This window comes from Xiphias gladius, chromosome 23 (assembly GCF_016859285.1).
Source record: "Xiphias gladius isolate SHS-SW01 ecotype Sanya breed wild chromosome 23, ASM1685928v1, whole genome shotgun sequence".
In the NCBI taxonomy this organism is placed as follows: domain Eukaryota; kingdom Metazoa; phylum Chordata; class Actinopteri; order Istiophoriformes; family Xiphiidae; genus Xiphias; species Xiphias gladius.
In genome coordinates, this window is record NC_053422.1 from 14,857,121 (window position 1) to 14,883,480 (window position 26,360).

Consider the following 26,360-nt stretch of genomic DNA (forward strand, 5'->3'; position numbering starts at 1 on the left):
GTTGATTGTCATTTTTGCTGCAATAGTGGATAATATAATCTAAAAACTCAAAAACTCCAACCCCCCCAAAAAAAAAAAAAAATATTAGAAGGAGACACAAACAAAGATAATAACCAAAGTTTATTTGATTTTGGCATTATGGTCAAAAGATATCACAACAAAATCAAAGAGGGACATACATACAGTGCCTGCTCAGTCATTCATAAAACCACACAGCTCATCAGCATCTTTCTGCCTTTTACACTGTTCTGTAACAAGTCTTCCTGTCATCACCTACATCCACTGTGTCGCTCCTCCTTTCACTCACATACATCATACAACCACTAGCATCATCCCCTCTCTCATTAAACATACTCTCAATAATACAATTATCTGTAAAACACACACACGCATCCTCTTACAAAATGCACACTCACGCACGCATCGAAACACAGGCATGCACACAGTGGGCTCCTGTCTATCTGAGGCTGTTGCTGTTGGGTTGTGATCCAGCGAGGCCGGGGTGGTCGGGACTATGGCGGTTCTGGAGGGGGACAGAGCATCAGCAAAACACATATTTAATAATGCTCATTCCTGACATACAAGTGGGACTGGGCTTTATAGTTGTGCCTGTGTGTGGGGACTATGAGCAAGTGACTGGAGATGCTTAAGCAACAGATAGGAACTCTTCTGATCAACCACAAGCTGATTAATGAATGCCCAGGGACACAGGATTCTTAGCTGATTCATGAAAAGTGAACCTCAGAACTTTTGTTTTAAGAGCTGAAAATGTTCTCTGAAAAGACCAAGTGATGCAAAATTATAGATCCCATCGGAGTTGTGGGAAGAAGTGGTGACTAGTAGACCAAACCAGATGGTTAAAGCTGCATTCATCGATATTTTTACATTAACATTTCTTCAAATTACTATGTGCAGTGTGAAAAAGGATGGCTCTTAGTGAGCCCAATAAAAGCCCAAATAACCAAACTCTGCAACTGTATTTTAATAAATTATTTCTCTTACGGCTCACACATTTACTGTATGGTTCAGGCTCAACTGGTCTCCCCATATCTGCTTCCACCAAAAAATATTGTACACTACCTTCCCAGCACTAAAAAGTAGACAGACACACTTAGTGAACCAGCTGGTGAGTTAAATATCAAGCAAGCTGAAGACCCAGATGTTTTCTCAGACATCTATGAAGAGCACAAGCTAAAAGACCTGTGAATGCTGAATTTTTTTATTCATTTGTAAGATGTGCAGGAACATGACCCCAATGGGATGATAATGTCTTTACCTGTCTACTGTACATTTCAGTTGGAAACGGCTTGCTAGCTCTATTAAGCAATAATAAGTCACGGCTGTTGCATGCAACTTAGTTTTTCAGTTCTTTCACTCCCTAGAGGCCAAAAATCGACACAGCTCTAAGTTTATGCAGTAGTTTAAAACTGGAAATGTTTTGGTATTTGGTGAAATACTAGGTATTTGGTATGACTTTTAAGATAATAAAGTTTAGGTATGGGTTTTGCGCGGTTATGGTCAGGATAAGGGTTTTGGATGGACTTCCATGTTTGTCCATGTGATAGCACTGGGATCCATAATAACACATAACAGGCAATTTTGTGAATTACTGTGGTCTTGATAAACAGATTTTCTTACCTTTTTCTTTTTCTTGTCTTTCTTCTTTTTCTTGCGGTCGGGATCGTCGTCCCTCTTTTTCTTCTTCTTCTTGGGATCAGAGTCTGATGGAGTTTCTGTGATGTCAAAAAGAAGCAGGTCAGTGGTCTGAAACCACGTTACATTTCTTTTTGGTTGTGCATAGGTATAGTTTATGTCATACCTTGTGGTAGTGGGTCCTGTGGTCGATGGTGTTTGTGCTTGTGTTTGCTCTTCTTCTTTGGAGGCTGTATGTGCATCAGTCTATACTGTTCTGGAAGCTGGGAAAAACAGAGACAAAAACACGCATGCATGTTAGGTATTCAATTTAACAATCTAATTAAGATATGAAAGATCCTGGTTTCAAGCCGGCCTGAATATTCTAACTAAAGATAAATGTTGTTAATAGTTTGAGTAATTAGTGTCAGCATGCTGAAAATGTGTGTGACTTTACATCTTGTGAGTGTGCATGTGTCGTATATTGGTTTACCGGTCCTGTGTGTAGTCTGAAGCCTGTGAGTAGAGCGCCGGTCAGTGGGCTGAAGGAGTTCCCACACACTGGAGGCTTATCAATCAGAGAGCGCAATGAGCTGCCATCCTGAGTGCCCGGACAGTCGATCATACCTGCAGCACACAGGAAGAGAAACAAGTTGGAATGAGGAGGGGAAGTTGGCAGAGATCGAAATACGGTATAAGCAATGAAAGAGCAAGGCGGTGTGCACTGAACACACAGCTATGAGGACATGTTCAGCTGTGCTCACAATTAAACAATCAGTCTGGAGGCATTTGGATGGCAAGTAATTGTCAGAAAACAAAAGCAGTGGCATGTTAGGGGTTTCACTGAGCTGTTATTACTTTCACCACTATATTTGCTATTTTGGGAAGTTTACAGATCAGATCAGAATCACAATGCTGGACCAGTCTTACACTTGTATGTAACATCTACGTATTGCTCAACGTCTACAGGAGATAGGTGTGGTGTAGTTTTTGGGGTAACAGTTACAGAAGCAGTCTTAAAAGACTGAAAACTCCAGCAACACTTGTAGTATTAAGAATAGCTCCATAGTCACACCGAAGAATTTCAGTTTGTGTCCTTCATCTGGGTCATCTTTTGATTAGTAGGTTTAGTATAAAAGTGGGAAAAGAGGCAAAACATGTTTTTAATTACCTTGATGAAGGTTACAAGCTGGAACGCGACAGTCTCACAATTAAGTTGTTCTTAATACTGCGAGTGTTGGTGAAGTTTTGACCCTTTAAGATAACGGCTCCATTTCCACTCACTCTGGATATGGAGCTGGTGTCCTACACTGACCATAAATCAGTATCTCAACTCCACTTATTTGTTCTAATGAAGTGTGTGCAGCCCCGTCCACTAACACTTGGCTGCCAGGCCACATTCGTTTCTACATACACCCACCTGGTAACTCCGGTAGAAAGTTGCTGAGTTTCTCCTTCACCTTCTTCCCACAGAATTTGTTGTAGGCGTGCTCCAGGTTGTAGTGCGTGATGAGGTTTGTGTTCCCCGTTAACTCGTTTCCCACTAAACACACGGGTTCATATCAGTATCAAACACTCACTAGAAGTCACGGTCACCTATCACTAAATTATACATCTCTCAAATTAGGTAAAAATATCGCTCCAACCGGAGCTACTGTTAGTTCAGGTATGCTCATTCCAGTGATAACAGCAGTTACATAAGTCCTAACTTTAAAACACGAACTAGTACCAAATCATGGGAAAATCAGTTGGAAATGTTTCGTGTCACAGAAAAAAAATAAACACCAACCCACCGATGAAAAACAGGCTGGCTAATACCGGTAACTAGCTTCGGTAACACTTATATTGTTGGCTAGTACTGTTTACAAACTGCTTAGCAACCTCTAACGGAAGCTCATCGCTTTCTTTAAATTTACGAAATATACAACACGAAGCACACAGTAGTTGTGCGAGTCCAACAATACCGGGTAGCTCCCGCAGTAAGTAGAAAGGTTCATTCATGGCTCCAGGCTTCCGAAGAGCAGGCCCTTCATCCCCGAGCTGCGGTGGCATCTGCCCCGCCATGGAAACTTGATTTTGCGGTAGCGGCGGCGGAGGTTTTCCCGGTCCGAAACCCAGAGACGACGAGCCCGGCGGTCCCTGAGCTTCATTTTGCCCGAACAGAGTTGAGAACATTTCCGTCATATCTATCACGAATAATACATTTACATGGGAAGAAAAAACGGGGTTCTTCAAGCTTTTTGGCCTGTTATTTGTGGGCTTGAGGTTCACGGTGAATCCATCCGAGTGTCAACTACTCGACTTCACTTCTTTGTGGCATTATTTTCATGTACAACGTACCGTAATACCAGACATAAACAGGCACATTACCATAATGATTGGTGTATGTTGCCCCACACGGATATAATCACTGAAGGAGCAAAACTTTAATTTCATTTTCAATAGTTCAAGTTTAATTTCAGACAAACATGCATAGTAAACAAAAATCAATATGTACAGTTAAATTAGTTTATTCGTGGAACAAATTGAAGATCACACTTCAAAGACATCAGCAGGGCGGAGAGAAGACGCAAGCCTTTCAAATTCTGTGACCGATGCCTAAAAGTGAGAAAAAAACAAAACAAAAACAAAAGCAAAACTGTTAACACTCAAGGAAAACATCTATTTTATATTTCTGCTTATGTTATACTGCTCAGATATCTTTTGGCCCTCAGCAATACCTGTCCTTCAAAATTAACCAAATGTGGTCTAGAAGCAATAAAGCTCCATTCATAATAAATATGTCAAACGTCCTTAAATGGAAACGAGAATAACAACTCATTAAAATATTTCAATAATTTAAGGAAAACCCCAAATGAATTGTATAAAGTTTAGGGTCCCTTATTAGATATTCAATCACCAATCCCTGGTAAACTAATTTACCCAAGAAGTAAAATGCAGATTATGAGAAATGCAGGTATATTAAACAGCTGGTACAGAATCAAACAGAATAAAATTAGAACAATGTATTTTCTATGTATCTTGTAAAAGAGATATGGTTTATACTTGCTTACATGTGCATCCTTTTACTGAGTGTAAAAATAAACACAGCAAATATAATTTTTGTGAATGCTTTCTCTTCCAGCTCTAATTGCTGTTTTACTGATCTTCACTCTTTCCACTCTTTACCTTCCACTCTTCAACAGCTGCCGAAATGCGGTTTTCAGTCTGAGCAACACTCTCTCTGCCAGCCTGAACCTTCTGTGCAAGTGCAGCATTCTCCGCTTGGATCTTTTTCAGCTCCAGTCGCATGTAAGCCTCCTGCTTTTGATAGTAGGGCATCAAAAAACTGCAAAAGTCCTGCTCAGGAACCCCACTGGGCCGCCTAACAGAGCAAGTGAGATAGTAAAGGTTTGAAATGTTTTGTATTTTAATCCCATTGGTGATGTACAGTGCAAGAAGGGCAATGAATTTATATTACATTAATGACACATACTGTAAGAGTGTAAAATACAGTGTATACAAGCGTTGAGACAATAAAATATTCAAAATGCAGGTCAGGAGGTGATTCGTGGTCATTTGGAATGGATGGATGTCAAAATTCAGATGTTGTAAGAGAGGGGAAAGTGGTTTACAGTAAAACTGACCATATACAGTATAATCAAAAGCTTGACATGTAAACAATCGAGCATTTCATAGGAGAGTGCTATAAAGTAAAGAGTTTTTATTGCTGTTTACTAACCATGCAGGGTCTGGATTGTTCTTGGCAGCACGCTCCAGTTTGTCTAGCTCATTCAGTTTGACCTCTAACCGGCCTTCTTCAATGAGTCTGCTGATGTCCTCCTACACACACACACACACACACACACACACACACACACACACACACACACACACACACACACACACAGGAATTCATGTAAGCAAGTCAAAATAAAGTTAAGCAGAACAGTGCGTACTGTATATATATATATATATATATATATAATACAAACAAAAGAGCAGTAGACCTCCCATTTGTTTATTTTTGTACATTGTATTAATGTATTGTGGTGCACACCTGTATTGTCCTCCGCAGCTCCTCTATGAACTGCTTGTGAATGCTCTCCATCCTCTGAGGGTTCTTCTTGTACAGCGGACGAAACGTGCTTGCGAATCTGTTAAAACTGTTAGTGAAAGCAGTGTCAACCAAAAGTGCAGCGAAGCGTGGCTTTTCAAAAAACTCTGGACCTTTTCTTGGATAACTAAGTCTAGTACTGAAATGATTAGTTTGATAACCTATACGTTGATCGGCAGAACAACAATTTAGATTACTGAGTAATTGTTAAGTCATTTCTCAAGAGAAAATGTCAAAGATTGACTGTTTACAGCGAGGACTTGCTGCTTTTCTATATGTCACTGTATATTATTTAAAATTGAATTATTTGAGAGGAGTTGATAATAAGAATAATCAGAGAGAAGTTACTAGTTACTTTACAAATTAAGATTTTTGCATACAAAAATACGATATTATATCTCATCTTAAACTCCCCAACAGTATTTACAAGTACTAGAGCTGAAATGATTAGTTGACAACAGCAAATTAATTAGCAAGTACTTTGCTAATCATCAAAAGTCATTTTTCATATAAAAATGTCAAACAGGGTTTTCATGGTTCCAGCTTCTGAAATGTGAAAATTTACTGCTTTTCCTTTTAATAATTTTAATAAATTAATTGATCTTTTTTTGTTTGGACAAGACATACACCTTTAAGTTCTTACTTTGGGCTCTGGTTCATTGTGATGGACATTTCTCACATTTTTCTTAAATTTTACAAACCAAACAATCAATCGATTAATCGAGAAAATAATCAATTGATCCATAATGAAAATAATCAACGGTTGCAGTCCTATACAATATAGGTTAAATATGAGCTCCATCTCAACCAACTACAACTGTAAAATGATGCTTACACATTAATACATGAGTGATAATAATCTAGCTAGTGATTAATATATAGTAGCACAACAATCACAGGAGTAATTTTGTATTAAGTTGTTTTCCTTTTAATACTTTTAGTAAATTTTGAATATACTTACATACTTTTACCACAGTAACATTTTCAAAGCAGGGCATTTAATTGTAATGGAGTATTTATCTGTCAGTAAAGGATCTGAATGCTCTCTCCAACACTGCGACAAAGTATTGAGCTCCCAATTGAAAAATTGCAATATATGCGTTTTGAAATGTAGTGAAATTAACAGTTCTGACGACCAATAATAGCGACAAACTGGGACTGCTGCACACACGGCTTTCACCGTCGTTTCGGGACAGTTCTGCACCATAAACACAGAAGTCCCGGTACCTGGCGTAGTCGATGAACTTTTCCAGGCTCTTCTGCATCACCTTGTCGAGCAACTTGAGCCTGTTATACCGAGCTCCTGTGTCCTCGGACGGCTTACACACGGATGCAGGGTTTGGCATCTTTGAGGAAGTTTCTCCTGCGGCCTCATTTGTCTCATTTTCAGCGTTCTCTACAGTCTCTTTTTGACTTGCTACTTCGCTGGCCTCCATTTTTAGCTTCGTTTGTTTACGTTTTGCAATAACCGCCAAATCGACTGCTTCTTCTTCTTCGAGGTTTAAGAGCAACTGACGTCTTCAGTGCTGCATTACTGCCATCTGCTGGTGTTGATTAACTCCTACAGTAGCCGAGTTGTCAGATTTTCCCATTAGTCCCGTTGGGAAGCTGACCCAAGAAATTCCACTTTCCCCATAGTCCAGTATGTCATTATTTCAAACACTAAGTCCTGACGATTACTAGATGTACATGATTTAGGACTAGACAGAGCAGACACTGAGTCACTACAGACCAGAACTTCGTGTGGTTTAAATATAATAATTTGATGGCTAAAATGTCAGTGGTATACATACTTAGAAATGTGATGTGTGTTTGCTTATTTCAATTCCGTGGCTAGGAACTGCTACTGCAGAACATAGTTGCATTCCTCCTGACTGAACTTGCAAGGCATGCAAAGGTGAGGTTCTGACTGGATACTAGATCTAATCTTATTTTGAACTAATTATATGTGTAGTGTGTGTGTGTGTGTATATATATATATATATATATATATATATATATATATATATATATATATATACATATATATATATATATATATATATATATATATATATATATATATATATATATATATAAAATCTACGAATCTACGGCAAAACGCTGTGTCCAGAAACTACGAAAGCGTTTTTTCTGGCGCAGACGCAGTTCAAATCCAGTCCAGTCAGTTGCCTCAGCTGTCATTCCTCCTCTAACCCCGTGGTGTGTTGACCGTCCCCTCTGCCAACATGGGTCTAATCACAGGCGTCTGTACCTTCTTGTACCACTTGCCTCAGATTTACAAATGGCTGCTGAAACCGTATTATATCACGTCGTTCCTCATGACCGTCGCCTTCCTGGTGGTCAGAAAGGCTCCCGGTCTGTGCGAGCACCTGGCGACCCAGCGGGAGGACGGCAACTCCTGCGACTTTGACTGGGTGAGCACGCCGGGGGGAGGGTTGCGCTGCAGTGCTGCTTGCTGCTAAATATGGTGGGGCTTCGGCTGGCGGCTGTAAGACGATTCACCCACTTTTCACAAAGTAGTTTCCCGTTTTGTGCTTCTGTTTTACAGAGAGAAATGGAGATTCTCATGTTTCTCAGCGCAATAGTGATGATGAAGAACAGGAGAGCCAGTAAGTAACCACTGCTTCCAGTTATCAATTTTTTTTTTGCTAATTAATTTTCCTTCAATCAGCTAATTTAATAAATAGAGTAGTCATTTCAGCGCTAGAGTACTCTAGTTGGTTTCTGGGTTCTCAGAGCTATAATGACGTTGCCATGTATAGTGGAGTCAATAGGGACCCAACAACAAATTTTAGCCCTGGAGCCTTGTGGGAGGTTAATGCCCCTACCAAGCCTACTTTCTCACTCACTCACTCACTCACTCTCTCACACACACACACACACACACACACACTTGTCTATGAGTAAACCAACTGCTGTCATAACATGACAAGTGTTTGTTTACACTATAAACAGTCTCCTCATCAAAGTGGCCTACACATGCATGTGGCCTGTGCACCAAGACAATGATGTTCAGTTCAGGAGCCGGTTACCCTCCAAAAGACATAAAAGAAAAGTATTTCCCAAGATCTTTACCCCAGAGGTTTTGCACAGAAAGAGCAACCCCCCGCCGCAGCAGCAAGGACACTGGGTATTTGTCTCTTATAATGTGTAACTTGCTTCAGCCAAATAGGTATATGTGGCCTAATGTGTAACTTTTTCTTATCCTTGAGGTGAGAAGCCCTGCACTAAGTCACAGCAAGGAAGCGCTTTAAGAAAAACTTTGCTTTGCTTTGTTGTGTCAACGTCACAGTTGCAGTGTAATCTGCCCTTCCTCTGACCTTGTATCGGCAGGCTGAAGGTTATTCACCTGCTTCATTTATTATTCCTCCCTTATTCTTCTTCTTCTCTCCCTTTCTCAGTCACACTGGAGCAGCACATAGGCAACTTGTTCCTGTTCAGTAAAGTGGCCAACGTTATCCTCTTCTTCAGGCTGGACATCCGGCTCGGCATCCTTTACCTCGCATTGTGTGTTGGTCAGTGCCCTCATAACCTTTGATACAAATACTGGCCCACTCACGACGAAATTTGAGTCATGGGCAGGGATATGTACGGACTATTACAGTAGGGTTCCTTATAAACAACCCATCAACTCCACCTCAAGATGGGGCAATTTGTCTTTTGGTGTTAAGTGGCCCCACTACAGATAGCGGAGGTGGGAGGCAGGGAAGGATCCTGAAACATTTTGTGTAATAGTCAATTTTGACAGTAGATGAGTGCCTAAACTATGGGCAACCTCATTACGTATGTGACCTTTGCAATAATGAGACACTTTGGGAAACCCTCAATTCCTTACGGGACCTTATTAAAGCCAGATATTGACTTGGATCGCCTACAGTTTCTATGCTAGATATTCATAAAATAAGCCAAAATGGGGGGGGGGATTGGTTAAGACGAAAACAAAAGAGAGGTACCTGTGAACTGCAGCTGTAGCTGCTGTGTTATTATGGATGTTTCCTCTCAACACTGGTCTTATTGAGACCATCAGTACTACAGCTTAATGGAGCTCTGATTTCAGTTCAAACACTGTATTTAGGGTTTTTAACTGAGATCTTCATAGCTTCAGAAAATTACAAAACTTACATTTAGCCATTCACTGGAAACCTCTTTGACCTCATATCAGTCTGTTTATCTATGCCGTGTCTCCAGCATTCGTCATGACCTGTAAGCCACCTCTCTACATGGGCCCGGAGTACATCAAGTACTTCAGTGACAAGACCATAGATGTGAGTGTTACACTACAGACTATGAAGAATTGCCGTTGTTTAAACGCTTGTAAATCTTTCATGATGTAAGAAGATCCTTTGAATGTACTGTAGTGCCACAGGCTTCTGATTTGTGAAATAAGAGCTTTGAAATCACTTTCCTTACAGTCTGTTGGGACTCTTGTATCCCTTAGATGTTTATGGGTTAATCAAGTATTCATATGCAGTGATAAGTGTTATGACTGTGTTTTGGACAGTGTTCATCAAATCTGGAAGGTCCAGTGGTGGAAGAAGAACTCAGATCCTTTGCTTAAGTGATAGTAACCAATACAGCGATGTAAAATTACTCCATTACAAGTAAAAGTACTGCCTAAGTAAAGGTACAAAAGTATTATCAGCAAAATGTATTTAGAGTATCAAAGTTAAAGTTCTCATTTTGCAATGAAATTTCCCCTGCGACTGATATATTAGTATACATGATATTATTAGATTGTTAATACTGATGCATCACTGTGTAGCAGCATGTTACTGTTGTATCTGCTCGGGATGGAGCTACTAGTTAGGTCTGTTTAGTCCAGTGGTTTCAAACCCAGGGGTCAGGCCCCTCCTAAGAGTCACAAAGGGTCATCAGATAAATAATGGGGTAGAAAGGAGGAAAAAACAGTTCTGCTACACAAATATATATTAATTTTTTTGGACTTTTCTCTAATCTTTGATTTATCTACGAAATAATGGATAATATGACCTCTTAGAGCAGGTGTTTAAATGAAAGCTACTGGGAAATCACTTTAGTGGAACCCAGACATCTGGGACAAATGGGCCCCAACTGACCATTTTTTTTATTGTTGTTGCCTTTCTAATTTGTCACAGGTCACAATAGTTGGAAAGCAGTTGATTAATCAATAACAAAATCTTAATCATAAAAACTTTAACTGAGAAGTAACGACAGCTCTCAAACAAATATCGTAGAATAAAATAGATACAATAAAAATATACAACATTTCCCTCTGCAATGTAGGGGTCAGTAAAAGTAAAAAGTGAAAATTATCAAGTGAAATAAAAGTACCTCAAAACTGTACTTAAATACAGTACTTGTGTAAATGTACTTAGTACGTCAGTTAAAATTACAATATAGTAATTGAATGACAGACATGTGAAACTGAAACATTAAAATATTCGCCCTCTCTAATTAATGACGCCCCAGCGCTGGAGGTGAGTTGGCGTGAATGACAGAGATCTACACCTGCTTAATCTGTTCTAATCTAATTTTGTGTGATTGAGTCATTAGGAGGAGCTGCAGAGGGACAGTCGCGTCACCTGGATCGTTGAATGCTATGCCAACTGGTCCTCTGACTGCCAGTCCTTCGCTCCCGTCTTTGCCAACCTTTCCCTTAAGTGAGAAATTGCCTACTTTTACTCTCGCTGGTTCTCACACTCCCAGTGATCAAGTTTACAATGTTTTTGTCTGGCTTTCTCAGATGCAGTCACTGAAGTTTATTTGTCATTATTATTGAAACAGACGTTTAGTTATGATTGGCTGAGCTGTGTTCAAAACAGCTGCAAAAACCACCTTTTTGATTACAAAAAACCTGCAAATCACCATTTGCAATTGTACTTAAGCAACCACGATGTCTGATACTTTGCAGAAACTACAGTATATTGAAAGAAGATGACAACTTACTTATTAGCAATAAATAATTATAACTTAAGAATCAAAGTATTTATTGAATGGACTGAGCATTCTAAATGCTAAGATAGTATTTGAGTTCATATTTGTTCTGAATGCACCATAAACTTTGATGTCCTAGAGCTGAAATGTAAACTAATTGAATTTACATAATACCAGCTGCAGACAGAGGTTTCTGTCAGTGAGACAGACAAGACTTCTGGTTTGTGTAGTACTGTAATAGTGTGTTTTGTTTTGAAATCATGTACTCTCTGAAAGATTGGCTTAATAACTCCCTTTCATGAGCCAGGCAGCACTTCTGCCCAAATTTTACACGTGTAGAGTTCAGATTTTAAACAAATAAGCTGCAACTTCCTCGTAAAATGCATTTAATGTTTCCTTTTGTAATCAAGTCACATTGTTGGATTAAACTGCTATGTTTGGGTTCTGCAGGACAAACTAAGTGAAATGCGCTCCCAAAACAGACTACATGTTGGATGTTTGAACAAGGCTGCAGTTATGACTCGAGGCCTTAATGTCTCATGCATGTCTCCCCTACGTACTGCAGGTACAACTGTGCTGGACTCAGGTTTGGGAAGGTGGACATCGGACGCTTTGGAGAGGTTTCAGAGAGGTATTGTTTCTGTATACTCTCCAAACATTCCTTATTTTGACGGATTCTCTGAGCACAGCTATTTAATGCCCCATGAATTATTTCTCAACAGGTACAGGGTTAGTACTTCCCCTCTGGCCAAGCAGCTGCCTTCACTGCTGCTTTTTCAGGGAGGGCGGGAAATTATGAGACGTCCAATGGTGGACAACAAAGGAAGAGCAGTGTCTTGGACCTTCAATGAGGTGTGCCTGTTCTCTTTGTAACAAATGCATGGAGTTCGTACTGACTAGGTGTTGGTTGCTTCCACATGCCCACAGTCACGCTAATATGAAGCTTATTCATCCCTAGGAAAACATCATCCGAGAGTTCAACCTCAACGAGCTCTTCCAGAAATCCAAGAAGCTGAACAAAGGTCGCAGCGCGAAGGGACAGGAGGAGAACGGCTCTCATCCGGAGGAGGGCAGCGACGAGCTCCACGCTGACACCAACGCCCCAGAGCAGCCCACAGAGAGCAAAAAAGACCAGTGACGTGAAGAGGATGCTTCAGAGAGGGGCTGCATGAAGGCTTTCCTTTTGTTCCAGCATTGCCATGCCTTATGTTACTGCTGAAGAGAAGGAAATGGGTTCAACCATTGCTAGATGTCATCTCTAAGTTAAGTCTTTACTGTGGCAAATAAATACCCAAAAAAGCTGGACCACATTTCCCTGGTCTGACGGGGTATGATGCAGTGTGGTTTGAATGCAGCCATGCAAAAGATCAAGCGATGATTTGGGGACATTTTATTACAGACCTTAAGTTATTTAAGAACAAATGCCTTTTTTTTGTAATGATTGTTTTTTGGCTACTTTCAGCAACATGTCATCACTGCATGTCAACTTTTGCTGCCTGTATTTTTGCAACTAGTATGTTTACTGATGTGTCATATTTCAAAACCAAGGTAAGAGGTGAAACTGAAATAAAAACGGCTGTGTGCACAGTTTAGATTCATGACGCATTCAGTTTTTCATCAGTTCGACCTTTTATTCTGAGAAGACATCTTTTTAAAAATTCTTGATAAGGCCATTTTGGAAATGTCTTTAATGTACTCGTTACAGATATTTGTGAAACTTGTTCCATTCATCACAGCCCACAATAGCGATATTTTATCTCACATAGAAGTATACTTATTATACTCACATAGTTTCAAATTGTTCAATGGCCACCATCTTTGGCCAGAGAAGGAAGAAAAGTAACACAGGTTCTCTTTATCTCTGCGCGACGGCTGCTTCTGCCATTAATGATACATCTTTTCTTGTTACCACCCACACATGAACCAGGTAGGCATTTGACAAAATTCTCACAAATTTGCACGCCAGTGAAGCATTCAGCACAACAAACAAAAATCACATGCACACCAAAGACATAGCCCGGGAGGGTTGAAAACTTGTAACACAGTTGCTTGGGTTGAACAATGGTACTTGTGTGCTTCAAGCGTGTACTTTTCCCCCAAAGATGTGCTACTTTAATCGAGCTTTGACATTCTGCTGCACACACAGCTGTGGGCCTTTATAAAAGAAGGAAAGAAAAAGATATACACCCTTTACTGTAATGCCCAATCCTGAAAGACAAACTCACATACACACCTCCCTTCCTGTACTAATTCCTTTCTCGACATATCTGTGAGTTAAAAAAAAAAAAAACTGTACCTTTACATAATTTTTTCTTTTAAATTAGCAAATCAATCAAAACAAAAATCTAATTTTTTTCCTCAGAAAAGTGTAAAAAATAAAAACCAATAGAAAAAAAATGCGCTTGTTTCACTATGAATGGTCTCAAGGCAAAAAACCAAATCAACACAGTCTCCAGTTGCAAACCAGTCCCCCCTTAAAAATCTACTCAGTGGTGTATTGCATTCACAATTTCATTTATAAGCTTTTTCAGAAAAAAAAAAAAACACTTTCTCTCTCTCGCTCAGAAAACCCCAAACCAAAACAAAACAAAAAACCGAGCAAAGTGGTAGAGACTGGTTTGAAATTGTGTCCAGAACTACAAGGTTATCTTGTCTGGTGAAATAAATAAGCCCTTCCCTCGCTGCCCCTATTTGGCTGGCCATCCGTTAAAAGGTACAAGGTTCTGCTAGCATCTAAACTGACTGACAGACAAAACATTACAGAAAAGAAGAAAAAGAAAAGAAAAGAAAAAACAAAAAAAAACACCAAAAAGACATACAATGATCTTAAAGCTACAAACAGATTTTGCATAATGTCTCTAGCATAAACATTACAAGCGTACATTCCACAAAGATGCTTGTGCTGCGATCGTGATTCAGAATTTCTTTGTGGCTTTCAAAAATTAAGCTCAATTATTTGCCACTTCAGCTATCCACCAAAGGATCATCATCATTCTCTTTGGACAATGAACATTCCAGCAAGAGCTCATGAATGGCTGATGCAGCCATCAAATATAAACAGGCAACTGATTTGAAATCGCTTTTGTGAATAATAACACACAGTACATCTGCCACCCTCATCAACAGTTATCTTCAATACCTGACAATTTGACCCAATAGTAATCTGTAAGATTTTATACATGTATATAAAACAATATTTAAAAAAAGATTTATAAAACTAAAAGGATTCTGTGTTTATAGGTTGGACTCTTGTCTCCACTACTCTTATCAATTAACAGGCTGTGTGGGCCATTCAGACAGTGGAAAAGAAGACGTTTCTATTGGTCAACAGTCCTCAATCCTCCCTCTTTAATTTTACATCCACTGGATAAAGGCCATCCTTTCCTTACGTGTTGGACACCGCTGTCAGTACTCTGTACTGTGCTAATGTACCAAAGTAAAACAGCAAATCATTGAATAGCTATGCGTGTTCTATAGACATACCTGTACCCAGCCGTGATGATACAGTCACATCAGTCTATGGCTCACAAAGTGGCTAAATGGACATGAACTGATCCTGTGAAAAATTAACCAGTGTCCCCAGTTCCTCTTTGTTCAAATCTGAAAGGCTGAAGAATGGCCAGTGGTGTTACAAAGATAACAAAGTGAGTACCAGACAGGATTCCTCCTTTAGTCCATTGCAGTGGAAAACCGTCATTTTTCAGGAGCCTGCAGTCGTGGATAATATCCAGCTCAATGAAGAGACAAGTCGAAGTAGTCCAGTGAATTTTCCTCCCCCTCTTTGTGATAGACCATGGAGGACATCTGTCACTCAAACCGATATCTCGTAAGTGGTCCCTCCAACACCTGTCACCTTCTTCACCCCGCCCCCTGGTTTGGATGTGGTGTGATTGGCCAAGACTGGGCGAGAGGTGGATCTGATTGGACAGCCATCAGGAAGGGGAGGGATGTGTGTGTGGGGGGGGGGCGCATTTTAAGGATGAGGAAAGAGGAGAAAGGGATGTGGAGGTGAGTGGTTCTACTTCAAAAATAACAACAAACAAGCACAAACAGCAAAATGTTTCTCTACCAATGATCTTGTAAGGCTTTCGGTAACTATACTGAGTGAGTAAGAACAGGACAAGGACAAAAAAGGCTACAGGACAAAAATATAGCAGCGTGGTTAGGCATGCTTTCACAGTGCAAAACACATACTGGCATGCTTTTAACACTAATCCACACAGACCAACAGCTGAACACAAAACTTTCATACATGTCCAACTGTTAAACATTAAAAAAGACTGACTGTAAACCATGAAGGAGGAAAAGGAAGACTCACACAGATCAGAGAGGAAGAGGAGGGCTGACACAAACCAGGGAGGAAGAAGAGGAGGATTAGGAGGAAAAGGAGGAGGAAGAGCAGCAGGCTGACGGATATGGCGACGGATCACTACTCACTGTGGAGCCTGTTGCCCTCCTCCGGCTCCTCCCCCTCCCAGCACACTGCCTCCTCCTACGGGTCGAGGCTTGTGCTGTGGCCCTGCCTCCCCAGTGTAGGACTGGGACTTGCTGAGGGAGAGGCCTCGAGGTGGCGGGGAAACGGCAGGCTCTAGTGAGCGAACCCCAGGGGATGAGGATGAGGAGGAAGGGTTACGAGGACCTCGGGAAGAGGAGTCTTGGTTATGCTGGAGCAGGTGCTGGGTCTCAGGAGGCCCAGCGGAAGAGGGAGGGGGCGGGCTGACGGCACGCAGGTATGCCCTGTGGGGGGAGGAAAAAGTGGCAGAACCCTGGAGCAGCTGCCCCTCCCTCTGCTGGGCGATCTGAGCTGAGAGGAAGGGCGACATATAGCCCTGCAGCGGGGTACTGGGTGACACCACCTCAGGCTGGCCTGTTATAGTCGCCGAGGGAAACAGAGCATGAGGCTTCTGCGGCGACAGCTCGTGGGCGGCTGACTCGAACTCTGGGCTCTCAGATGGTGTCAGCAGGCTGTCATAGGACAGGCTGCCATTCCGAGGCGTCTGGTTGGCCAAGCTTTTGTAGCTGGTGTCTGTGGTGCCTTCTGATTGGAGCGTGGCCAGCGGGTTATGTGCTGTGTGCGCTGAGCGGAGGCTGGAGGAGCGTGAGCCACCAGTGGACAGAATGAGAGAAGATGGGTAGGAGGTGTAGGAGCGCCCTGTCAGGGAGTAACCCGACATGCCCCCCGACACCCCCCCAGCAGTCCCACCAGGGCCTCCGGGGCCCTCACCCCTCTCCCCTCCCCCTCTGCGCACCCCTACACCTCCCCCCACCACTGTGGCCCCGTCCAGGCTGCTCGGCTCAGAGCGGTAGCTAGGCTGACGGCTGGACTGCAGGATGGAGGGAGATGGAGAGTCAAGACTCTCCCCACGAATCATCTGAGGAGAGGAGAGAGGAGAAGAAACAGACCAAAGGCAGAGAAGGGGAGAGGGTAAGGAAAAGTGATGAAGGCGAGAGTGAAGAAGGGAGGGGCATGAATAACACTTTACTTGTAGTTTCCGTAATTAGCATTTTTAAGCAGTATAAACATTTGATAAAAGGTTTATAACACATTATAGTGTAGTTTTAAGCAGCTATAAGGAGATTTTGAAGTGTTCATTAATGTACGCCCTTTGTCAGCAATTTTATATTATTTCATATTATTTCAGCTATTTTACTATACTACCGTTCATTATCAGTTCATACAGAAGCCTCCACTTACGGGTGCCCACAGGAGGAGATATAGTTATCAACAAATACATTAGCACTCATATCTGTTGACAACTACATTATAGTGTTATACTTATTAATTCAATTTATTAATTGTTGTATACTGCTTATAAATGCTAAATAGAGCGACTAAAAATAAGGTGTTGCCCAGTTTTTTTTTTTAATGTTTTTTTTTTATAAATTCTACCAGAAAAAAAACAAAAAAAACCAAAAGTGGTAGGAAGAAATTGGATGGTTGACCGGTGCTCTACTCCATCATCACACTACTGGTTTGGAAACATTGACTGGCTTGAACAAGCACTGACACTGCATGTCAAAGACTGTGTGTATCAACACATAAATGGAAATACAAATACATACTATACATGAACTACACATTCCAGTCAATGCAGTCTCAGGGGAAAGGAAAGATTCACTCAAACACACAGAGACAGCAAAAGAGACACACACACAGATGACACTAGCTGAGACTTACTGATCAATCGATGGCCACTGAATGATCAATTTAAAGTAAAAACAAAAAAGAGGGGCATGGTATTAACCACAAAGGAAATTAGGAGGGGGAGGCCATAAAAGCCACCAGACCATTTGTTACAGTAATCTATGGGATATTGTTCGTTTTGTTCTCTTTACCTCTTGTGTGTGTGTGTGTGTGGAGAAAGGATAAGCGCATCCCCTTGTCTTTTACAAATGGTAAAAAAGATGGCTATGCAATAATCAAGGTTGTGTGTATTCAAAAAAAAAAAACTTAAATTTACATGTGTCTTCTATGTGTCCGTGTTTCCAATCAGACAGACATGCGCTTCCCTTCACTCTGAGCTGATTGTTCCTTTAATATGATTAACAGGCAGTTCCTATGTAATGTTATGTTAACAGTTGATACCTGATACTTTGAGGTCTGTGCAAGTGTAAATTGAAATATACCTTGTTGGGGTGTGTGAGGGCAGTGTGGTTCCTTCCTGGGCTGTTGTAGGCTGGCCGGTACTTGTACATTGATGGCGTAGGTGGAGCTTCAGTCAACAAACTGCTCTCTGAGTTGCAAGAAACCAAAAGTGACAAAAGTGGCAATTTAGTTTGCCTGAAACTTGCCAAGGAATAGACCCAGGTCGGTGTTGTTTTGATTTCTTCTTTTAATTTCCAGCAGACTACGCATTGGAAGTTCCTTGCTGCCTCCCACCAGTTAAAAACAACAACGCATTTGGTCTTTGCAAACGGAAATGATATACGTGTTTATATGCATATAAAGCGGGGAGGTTAGATCCAGTCACAAGTGGTCGCTCTACTTAGAAATGTCCACTTGTGATCGGATCACCCAAGATGCATGTTAACGCCAGGTACGTAACAGGGCAATACCTGCAACTCCCTAGGGTCACTTATGCATTTGTATTTGTATATGTCTCACCCTCTGTGTCAGCACGGGGCAGGCCAGGGTAACGCAGTTCTGGCTTTGGAGGAGGTGGAGGCTCTGCATCAGCGGACTGGCTCTCCATCTGATCTAGACTGCTCTTGGACTGGAAAAAACAATCAAAAAAGTAATGAAAATTCATTCTAATCAATAAAAAACTAATTGATTGATATGTATAGTGATAATTGTTCTACCGTTTACCTTGCAACTGCTCTAATAGAGGATCAAATGTTTGTTGTCATTATAACTTTCTAGAGAGATAAACTCTGTATCACAAACCTTTGTTCATTGTTTTTGCCATTAGTTAGACCTTCAAGTTCATCGATTTACTCAAACTATTTTCAGTCTCAACATCCACTTATGAAGCTGCTAACATCGGGTCTTAAGTATACATATGAGGTAGGGTTTTCTGTATTATATACGCATAGTGTACATCTTAACCACAGGAACCTTGAAACTCATTCAAAAAAACCACAATACATATAATCAAACGTGTAGCAATAATTTCTGAATAACATGAACACATGGGATTCTGTGCAGTTTTTCCATCCAAAACTTCCACGTGGGCATTGTTTTTTTTGTGTCGGTGGGATTAACTACCACTCACCCTGGTGCTGTGTCGGTCATTCTGGATGCCATTGTCCAGGACCTTGGCTTCTAGCTGACCCTCAGTGAGAGGCGGTCTAAGAAATGGTGGCTGTACTTCCATTGATTGAGGGCTCCGCCACCGGCCCATGTATCTGTGAATGGACATACACATTTATTTAAATCCTAATTAAAGTGATACAAGCATGAAACAACAGTATGTTGCTCAAACAAGACAAATATAATCTAGCACCAAAAACCACTCACACTGAAAGCTTGTACTCATTTATTCCATTAACTGAACAGACAAGTGAGAACAATAAAAGAGGAGGGTGGAAAAGTGGAAGGGGAGAGAGAGCAGTGGAAAGAAAAGGGCAGTGGAAAAAGAATAATTGTTGAGCAGAGTGTTAAAGGAAGGGAGTAAATAGATGAGTACAGATCCGAGAGGAAGGCTGACCTGGGGGCCTGGGAGCTGCAGAGCACATGTGAAATATTCCTCCAGCAGCCATTGGTGAAAGGGTTAACGCCACCCCGAAACTTTCCTGTCACCTACAGTGAGAGGGAGTGGGAGAGAAAAAAACAAAACAAAAAACGATCCAGCTGACATGGACACCAACGTTAATGATAAAAATACAATAAAAAAACATTTGTCTTAACTGAATCTGAATTAAGTCAGTGACGTAGGATGTGATAATGCAACCAGCTCTTCTATGTACCTGTTCATTTGTGGTCCTGCCGCGGGCCACCAGCACTACGTGGAACCCAGTCAGGCCAGCGACAGGGACAAAAAACAGACCAGCCACACACATCACAGCCATACTGGGAGGAGAACGTCAAGGAGATTACGACAAATCCAGCAGAAAAAAAAAAAGGAAAAAAGAAAAAAAAAAAGAAATGAAAATTCCATAAAGTGTTCTGCATTTCTATGACTGCAGTGTGCCAAGTGAAGGATACGTAACAGCGGCATGTGGTGTGTCCAGCTGTTGGCGGTGGTGCAGGACATAAACCAAGCCAAAGCCAAATACGTCCATGATGTGGGTGGTAAGTGATAGCAGGAAGAGGAAGAAATAGCGATAATTCCTCCGACCAATGCAGTTGTTCACCCAAGGACAGTGGTGGTCAAAATCCTAACAGAAAGCACAGGGTCAATAGACAAGAAGGTGCAAGCACCAGTAAAGACATGACAGAGAGGAAAATAATGATGATAAGCATCAACTACAAAAAAAAAAAAAAATCAAAATCAGATGTGCACACAATTTCTACCTTCCACACTCACAAAGGGAAAACTAAGAATAGGACAGATCTAGGTTGCACAGTCAATTCACGCAGGAGTTTATAAAAGCTCACTGTGAAATTACGAATTTCTATTAAACCTAAGACACATTACACACACACACACACACACACACACACACACACACACACACACACACACAGGTATATGTAATGCAACCATGTAAGCAGTGTTTTCAGACTTAGCGCTGCTGAAACTTAGATACATTAATTTTCATATTAATATTTTAACAATTACAAAGCCAAGCAGGTGTTATAAAAGTTCCATTGACATTCTATCAATAAGTAAAAAAATATACAAATAGTAACAAAAGGGCAACCTGAGGGGAAAGAATTTAAAAGCAAAAAATGAGCCCAGATCATCAGACACAGTCACCCTGTTCCACCCAGTTTCCCTGTGTAACATTCACTCATATTTGCATGGAATTGTGATAGAAAGCCCATTACACTAGGTGTGTGTGGGGATGTGTGTGTGTGTGTGTGTGTGTGTGTGTGTGTGTACCTCCACGCAGTTGTCGCAGACTGAGCAGTGCGAGCAGCGCGGCGGGCGGTAGAAGCGGCAGGTTGAGCACCACTTCATGCGCACCTGGATGCCTTTGATCTCCACTGTCTTATAGAGCGGTGCGCGGAAATCATCCTCTTTATCCTCATCCTCCTCCGCTACAGACAACAGTCACACACAGGCACTGAGACTGTACCCACATAATACATGATCATCTCCCTACATTGTGGTAACACAGTAAATTATTCCATTTTCTAGTGTATTGCTGGCAATATTTTGCCTATTTGATGATTCTTTGTGTTCTTTTTAGTCTGAATTTATCTATAATGTACTGAAAAGAACTGCATCATGATTACATGATTACAAAGACTCGCACATCCACACTGTTCTTGTGTGTTTACCTCTGGGGAAGACTCCAGGGTCCATGAAAGTGGCCATGCAGAAGTTGGCGAGGGTGAAGAGGAAGATCACTGCATTGTAAATGGGAATGACAGAGGAGAAATACTCTGACAACCACGGGCACCTGGACAGCAGGAAAAAAGGAAGAAAACAAAATAACAAGTTGACATATCATTGCCATGACTACTAGTCTTTCAAAGCCTGACATGTTTTCTTTGTATTCAGGACAGAAAAAGCAGCAAGGAGAGTATACACAAGCATGCTTGAATCCCTGCACCTGCTGGCAAGACACAAATGGGAAAATTGACCAAGTCACACTCCATGCTCTATCAACATCTGCCGATAAGCCTTTGTGCTTGTGTTCCCCCTAACAGCTCCAGTGAAGCTCTTCAGTGGCCAGAAATAGAAGACTCTTATTATAAAAAGGGAGCTCAGAGCTGTGATTGTGAGGAACTGTGCGCAAGAGAAAAGAGGGTTCGAAACAGCAGGGCATCTTCAGATGAAACACATCAACACAAGGATATTCGCACCTGCCTTTATCAAACACAAATATGTACAAACATTAGTCAGTGACACAACTGTGTGTAAGTATATGTGACCCTTTGGCATCATGTTTGTATTACTTGCCAGTGTGCATGCATATATGAGAGAGATGGACCAAGAGACACTTACGTGAAGCAGAAGAACAGGGTGGTGGATCCGACAAGGAAAGTGGTGGCCGCAGACACTGGGACATATCGGCTGGGTCGAAATGGACGGGGAGGAGCAGAAGCGGGGCCACCTACTCCTCCCCCAACCCCCCCACCACTGAAGCCCGGCATCAGAAACAGAGAGGGGGGGGGGGGACAGAGAGAGAGAGGTAGATATCTACTGTCTACCTACTATAAGAGGTACTTTACAGGTCAAAATGGCAAATATGGTGTTTGTTTGGAAGGTGGGGCCATTACTATATACTGGAAAAGAAAACCCAACACTATGCAAAGCAGCAACTCATTAGAAACATGAGGGATTCTCTGTGTCTACACACAAAATGTCTCCCAGCACTAATAGACTCAAAAATCACAACAACAAAAAAAGGAGAATTATTTATATAACAATATACAGCTCTACTTGCATGTGTGCAATTTGTTGTAAATATTTAAATTGTGTGCATAATCTTATTAGAAGCGTATAAAAGCAAAACTACACAAGAGCAATGTAATACAAAAATATGTTTAGGTAATTCATAAATATTTTTGTATGGCTTTAATGTAAATGTATTTGGTGCAACAATATAAATAAATCTAATCTTAAGCTGTTCCCTGTTACCAGCGCAACCCTAACACTGCTGTGCATGTACTCAAAAGTGCAGACACTCTCATACGCGACTAAAATTAGAGCAATCTAGGTTTCTCTCCACTCCTGAAAGTCAGTGTTTACATTAATGCTCGTCACTGTGATCGAGTTCTGATTACGCCTCTCAGAGAAAATGAATAGAAAAAGAAAAGACCAAAAAATTAAAGAGGTAGTGGGTGGATAGCCAGCAGGCTGAGAACAGAAGCACATGGAGGAGAACAGGCAGAGGATTGAGCGTAGCAGGTGCTGATGACTTCTGCGATTGTCCCAAAACAGGTTATTTAGGCACTGGGTGGGTGGAAGAAACTGAGGATGGCGGCAGGCGAGACAGTTCCAGCTTTTCGAATTAAGTCAGCAGGGGAAAACATCTAAACAAACAAATTCACTTTTAAACCAGTTGCAGGAAACAGCTCAACATCAAACAAAAGTCCAGCTGGAATTTATTTTTCAAAATCTGATTAAAAAAATAAAAATAAGAAATAAAAATAAAAAATGAAATGATGTCTAGTCTTGCCTTTACAAGTAAAATAGCTCAAATAGCCAAGCAGTGTCCCCTGGGACTTTTGAGACCCCTGCGTTCAGTCTTTGTGCCAATATGGGGACAAAATCAACTCATTCCAAAAAGAAGCCCCATGTATTTCACCGAGGTGTCACCGCACTTGGCCGGGGCCGTATGTAGAGACCTCTCCCACCTCCAAATTCTCTGCAGATAGAGCTCCTTTCCCATTTTGCATCTCTTCAACAAAGCCATGTGCAGCAGTGATGTTATGGAGTCTGATGCATTTTAGTCCTTTTTTTCCCTCTTTGTCCACCTGTCTTCTTTCACCACTGCCTCTGGGGGTAAACTGTTGGATGTCCCTGTAAAAAAAAAAAGAAGTTGCAATTACAGCTGAAATTCGTACTTTATTAGACTAAGTGGCAGCTGGCTGTTTCTTAGTTGTAAGGATGTGCCACTCTCCTTTTCCTACATGACGGTAAATCAAAAATCTCGGTTGGACAATGAAGGCAATTGCTTCAGGAAACTGTGATGGGCATTTAATTTTTCACTACTTTCTGATATTTTATAGACCCAATGATTACTACTTTGAAAATACTCTTCAGATTAAATGAATAAAATAAATAGTCATGGGTCTGCATACTATAACAGAATGGAGAACGCAAGTACCTACAATAATGACATGTTTGAAAATGTTCATTTTTCATTTTGCAAGTTTGAACTTCACGTCAAAAGTTAATTTCCTTGTTGGGTTACAGGGCAGAGTTAGACACGAGAAGCAGAGATGTTAATCTGATTTCACAATAATCAGGCTGACTAACCAACTTCTGAAAGACCTAAAAAACTTGTGTTATTCACTATTAGTCTGCCTTTCTCACCATTACTCATAAACAACGTTGTTCAACACCCTGCTGTAGACAGCTGTCAGCTAATTGCCCTCAGGTGATCAAAATTAATCACCTCCCACTACTGGAAATTCAAATCGCCATGGAGACAACGCTCCGTGACACACACATCACGTTAATTTCCTTCAACTCCAGATGAAAAACTAGTCCGCTTACGGTGTGAAAACGGACCCGGACTAACAGTGTAATCTGATAGTTTGGACACACCCCTCTTTTCAGCCATCATCAGTACTGACAAATACTGAGCTGTGGCCGAGCCAGAGTGTCAGTGTGCTTGTTGTTAATCATCTCATCTGCCCCACAACAAATCCCCCTCGACTATAATGGATGTTAATCCTAAAATCTCCGTGTGGAGTACTGCCTGTCATGTCACCGCGACCATCTGCAACTCGCAAGCTACATCGTTAAGTGACCGGTCGAGCAAATTTCATCGTCTTCGGAGGGATAGTGACACACTGACAGTTTCCTAGCGGACGCCTTGTTTAAATCTGTAACATCTGACTGACTATCAGTGCATCTTTGAGCCATAGGTTGAAACAGACCAGGCGTTAAAGAACAGGCCAGGGCAGTACTAGGATTCAGTCAAGACAACACTACCATAAAAATGAACCCCTTTAAATTACACTTCACTTTTTTAAAACTAATAAACAGAGGCTGCGATGTTTTACGTCAAACGAGCCATAATGAGAGATTTAACCACAACTCATACTCAATAATCAGTTAGCTCTTACCTAGCCTCGAAAGTTTTTTGCGACACCGCTCAGTCCTTTACCACAGCTATAAGAGTTAGCTAACGTTACCTGGTTAGCATGGAAGCTTTACACTCGCTTAATCGAATAGCTTTCACTGACAAGATAAATGTGGCTACTTTTAGCTAAACGGTCACCACAAAGAGCAGGTAAAACAAGCAACTAATGCCGAACATGCAAGCTGTCTTGCCTGTAGGGTGTGGATCGTTTAGGTCCTCCTTGAGTTAGACGCTAGCAAACAAGTTAGCTCGCTGGCTAGGCCGACATCGGAATCCCGGAACTGGTTGCATCGTCCCCCAGGTGGGATGGACAGCCAATCAGAGGGTTAGGGGGTGTGGTCTGACGAACCAGCTCAAAAAAGGTGGATTTTGATTGGCTGTTAGAAAAATAACTGTTGTGACCATAAACACTTTATATACAGAATATACAGTGTATAAACTCTATATGTATAAAATACAGTACATAAACTTTACACACAGAATATATAGTGTATAAACCTTATACACAGAATATACTCTGTATAAACTTTACACACAGTCTATGGTTGTGACCCACATTCGTTTTTATGACCACATAAAGTTACAGAACTAGATCTTAAAATAATATACAAATATCATCCTCGCGTCAAACTTAAAACTAGTAACTACAGCTGTCAGATGAATATAGCAGGGTAAAAAGTACAATATTTCTATCTGAAATGTGGTGGAATACAAGTGCTAAGTAATATAACATGGAAATACTCATCCAAAGTACAATTACCTCAAAACTGTACTTAAGCACAGTACTTAAGCAAATGTATTTGGTTACTTTCCATCGCTGTTCGTCAAGGGTAGCTATGGCCGTGTCTAAAGGTTTTTTCACATGCAGGCTGAACTGGTTGACCTTTCAGCGCTGCTCCTGCTTTTAATATGCAATAATAACAAGTCCTATTAGGAACTGAAAATCTGCCAATTACAATAAAAGTTTTAATATTCCTAGAAACTATCTATGTGGATAGTTTCTGGATTAAATTGCTACAGATCAGTTAATTAAACATCTGAAATGATTAATTTCTCACTTAAACTTTGCAATTCTAGTGCAAGTAGCCCCTCTATACAATTTTGGTAAATAAATAATCTTCACCATCCCTGAATAGAAAGCTTAATTAAGCACAAATAGAAAAAAATGAAACTGAATTACTCCCACTGAAAGCTGATATTAAATCAAATTCTTCCTCCAGTGTGTCCTTTCTTCCAGCAGACCAGCACAGAAAAGCCTTACAAAGTTATATTAGAAATATGTGAATCAAAAATGCATTTCGTGTAACACCACTAGGCTGGCATTCCTGTTTAAAGTCAGGCATTA

At 41.0% G+C, this 26,360-nt stretch overlaps 4 protein-coding genes across 10 annotated transcripts; 1 reads left to right on the top strand and 3 right to left on the bottom strand.

Moving 5' to 3' along the window:
* Positions 1–101: 101 nt before the first annotated feature.
* med19a (mediator complex subunit 19a) lies at positions 102–3,952 on the bottom strand. Its single transcript, XM_040119262.1, has 6 exons — positions 3,597–3,952; positions 3,053–3,175; positions 2,126–2,259; positions 1,820–1,916; positions 1,639–1,733; positions 102–523 (listed from the first exon to the last, which is right to left on the bottom strand). Exons 1-6 carry the CDS (start codon positions 3,814–3,816, stop codon positions 458–460), a joined length of 735 nt encoding a protein of 244 aa, XP_039975196.1. The 5' UTR covers positions 3,817–3,952; the 3' UTR covers positions 102–457.
* Positions 3,953–4,062: 110 nt separating this feature from the next.
* On the bottom strand, positions 4,063–7,669 carry si:dkey-6i22.5 (polyamine-modulated factor 1). The gene is made up of 5 exons (XM_040119263.1): positions 6,956–7,669; positions 5,672–5,777; positions 5,354–5,454; positions 4,801–4,996; positions 4,063–4,230 (listed from the first exon to the last, which is right to left on the bottom strand). Exons 1-5 carry the CDS (start codon positions 7,162–7,164, stop codon positions 4,165–4,167), a joined length of 678 nt encoding a protein of 225 aa, XP_039975197.1. The 5' UTR covers positions 7,165–7,669; the 3' UTR covers positions 4,063–4,164.
* A 193-nt stretch (positions 7,670–7,862) lies between these two features.
* Positions 7,863–13,236, top strand: tmx2a (thioredoxin-related transmembrane protein 2a). The gene is made up of 8 exons (XM_040119260.1): positions 7,863–8,145; positions 8,280–8,340; positions 9,133–9,246; positions 9,920–9,996; positions 11,264–11,370; positions 12,210–12,275; positions 12,367–12,496; positions 12,603–13,236. The coding sequence occupies exons 1-8, from the start codon at positions 7,957–7,959 to the stop codon at positions 12,780–12,782; spliced, it is 924 nt and encodes a 307-aa protein (XP_039975194.1). The 5' UTR covers positions 7,863–7,956; the 3' UTR covers positions 12,783–13,236.
* A 22-nt stretch (positions 13,237–13,258) lies between these two features.
* zdhhc5b (zinc finger DHHC-type palmitoyltransferase 5b) lies at positions 13,259–25,200 on the bottom strand. 7 transcript variants are annotated; one of them, XM_040119253.1, is made up of 12 exons: positions 24,999–25,200; positions 22,204–23,724; positions 21,534–21,655; positions 21,133–21,290; positions 20,292–20,464; positions 20,054–20,156; positions 19,795–19,886; positions 19,360–19,492; positions 18,750–18,858; positions 18,272–18,378; positions 16,082–17,016; positions 13,259–15,561 (listed from the first exon to the last, which is right to left on the bottom strand). In XM_040119253.1, exons 2-12 carry the CDS (start codon positions 22,350–22,352, stop codon positions 15,456–15,458), a joined length of 2,187 nt encoding a protein of 728 aa, XP_039975187.1. In that variant the 5' UTR covers positions 22,353–23,724; positions 24,999–25,200; the 3' UTR covers positions 13,259–15,455. The 7 variants fall into 7 exon arrangements, with proteins under 7 accessions (XP_039975187.1, XP_039975191.1, XP_039975192.1 ...); XM_040119257.1 differs by lacking the exon at positions 24,999–25,200 and adding an exon at positions 24,475–24,557; XM_040119258.1 differs by lacking the exon at positions 24,999–25,200 and adding an exon at positions 24,424–24,517.
* Between the last annotated feature and the right edge of the window lie 1,160 nt (positions 25,201–26,360).

What these genes read in the sequence shown, in the direction of transcription:
- med19a (XM_040119262.1), bottom strand. Translation starts at nt 3,816, where the DNA reads ATGACGGAAATGTTCTCAACTCTGTTCGGGCAAAATGAAGCTCAGGGA. An exon ending in CTTTCTACCGGAGTTACCAG is followed by an intron (nt 2,260 to 3,052) that starts GTGGGTGTATGT and finishes TGTGTGCTGCAG; the next exon opens with GTATGATCGACTGTCCGGGC. An exon ending in TCAGACTACACACAGGACCG is followed by an intron (nt 1,917 to 2,125) that starts GTAAACCAATAT and finishes TGTTTTTCCCAG; the next exon opens with CTTCCAGAACAGTATAGACT.
- si:dkey-6i22.5 (XM_040119263.1), bottom strand. Translation starts at nt 7,164, where the DNA reads ATGGAGGCCAGCGAAGTAGCAAGTCAAAAAGAGACTGTAGAGAACGCT. An exon ending in AGCTGCGGAGGACAATACAG is followed by an intron (nt 5,455 to 5,671) that starts GTGTGCACCACA and finishes GTGTGTGTGTAG; the next exon opens with GAGGACATCAGCAGACTCAT. An exon ending in CAGCTGTTGAAGAGTGGAAG is followed by an intron (nt 4,231 to 4,800) that starts GTAAAGAGTGGA and finishes TCTCACTTTTAG; the next exon opens with GCATCGGTCACAGAATTTGA.
- tmx2a (XM_040119260.1), top strand. Translation starts at nt 7,957, where the DNA reads ATGGGTCTAATCACAGGCGTCTGTACCTTCTTGTACCACTTGCCTCAG. An exon ending in ACTCCTGCGACTTTGACTGG is followed by an intron (nt 8,146 to 8,279) that starts GTGAGCACGCCG and finishes TCTGTTTTACAG; the next exon opens with AGAGAAATGGAGATTCTCAT. An exon ending in TTTGCCAACCTTTCCCTTAA is followed by an intron (nt 11,371 to 12,209) that starts GTGAGAAATTGC and finishes TACGTACTGCAG; the next exon opens with GTACAACTGTGCTGGACTCA.
- zdhhc5b (XM_040119253.1), bottom strand. Translation starts at nt 22,352, where the DNA reads ATGCCGGGCTTCAGTGGTGGGGGGGTTGGGGGAGGAGTAGGTGGCCCC. An exon ending in TCTGCGACAACTGCGTGGAG is followed by an intron (nt 20,465 to 21,132) that starts GTACACACACAC and finishes GCTTTCTGTTAG; the next exon opens with GATTTTGACCACCACTGTCC. An exon ending in GGAGGGCAACAGGCTCCACA is followed by an intron (nt 15,562 to 16,081) that starts GTGAGTAGTGAT and finishes CTGTCCAATCAG; the next exon opens with ATCCACCTCTCGCCCAGTCT.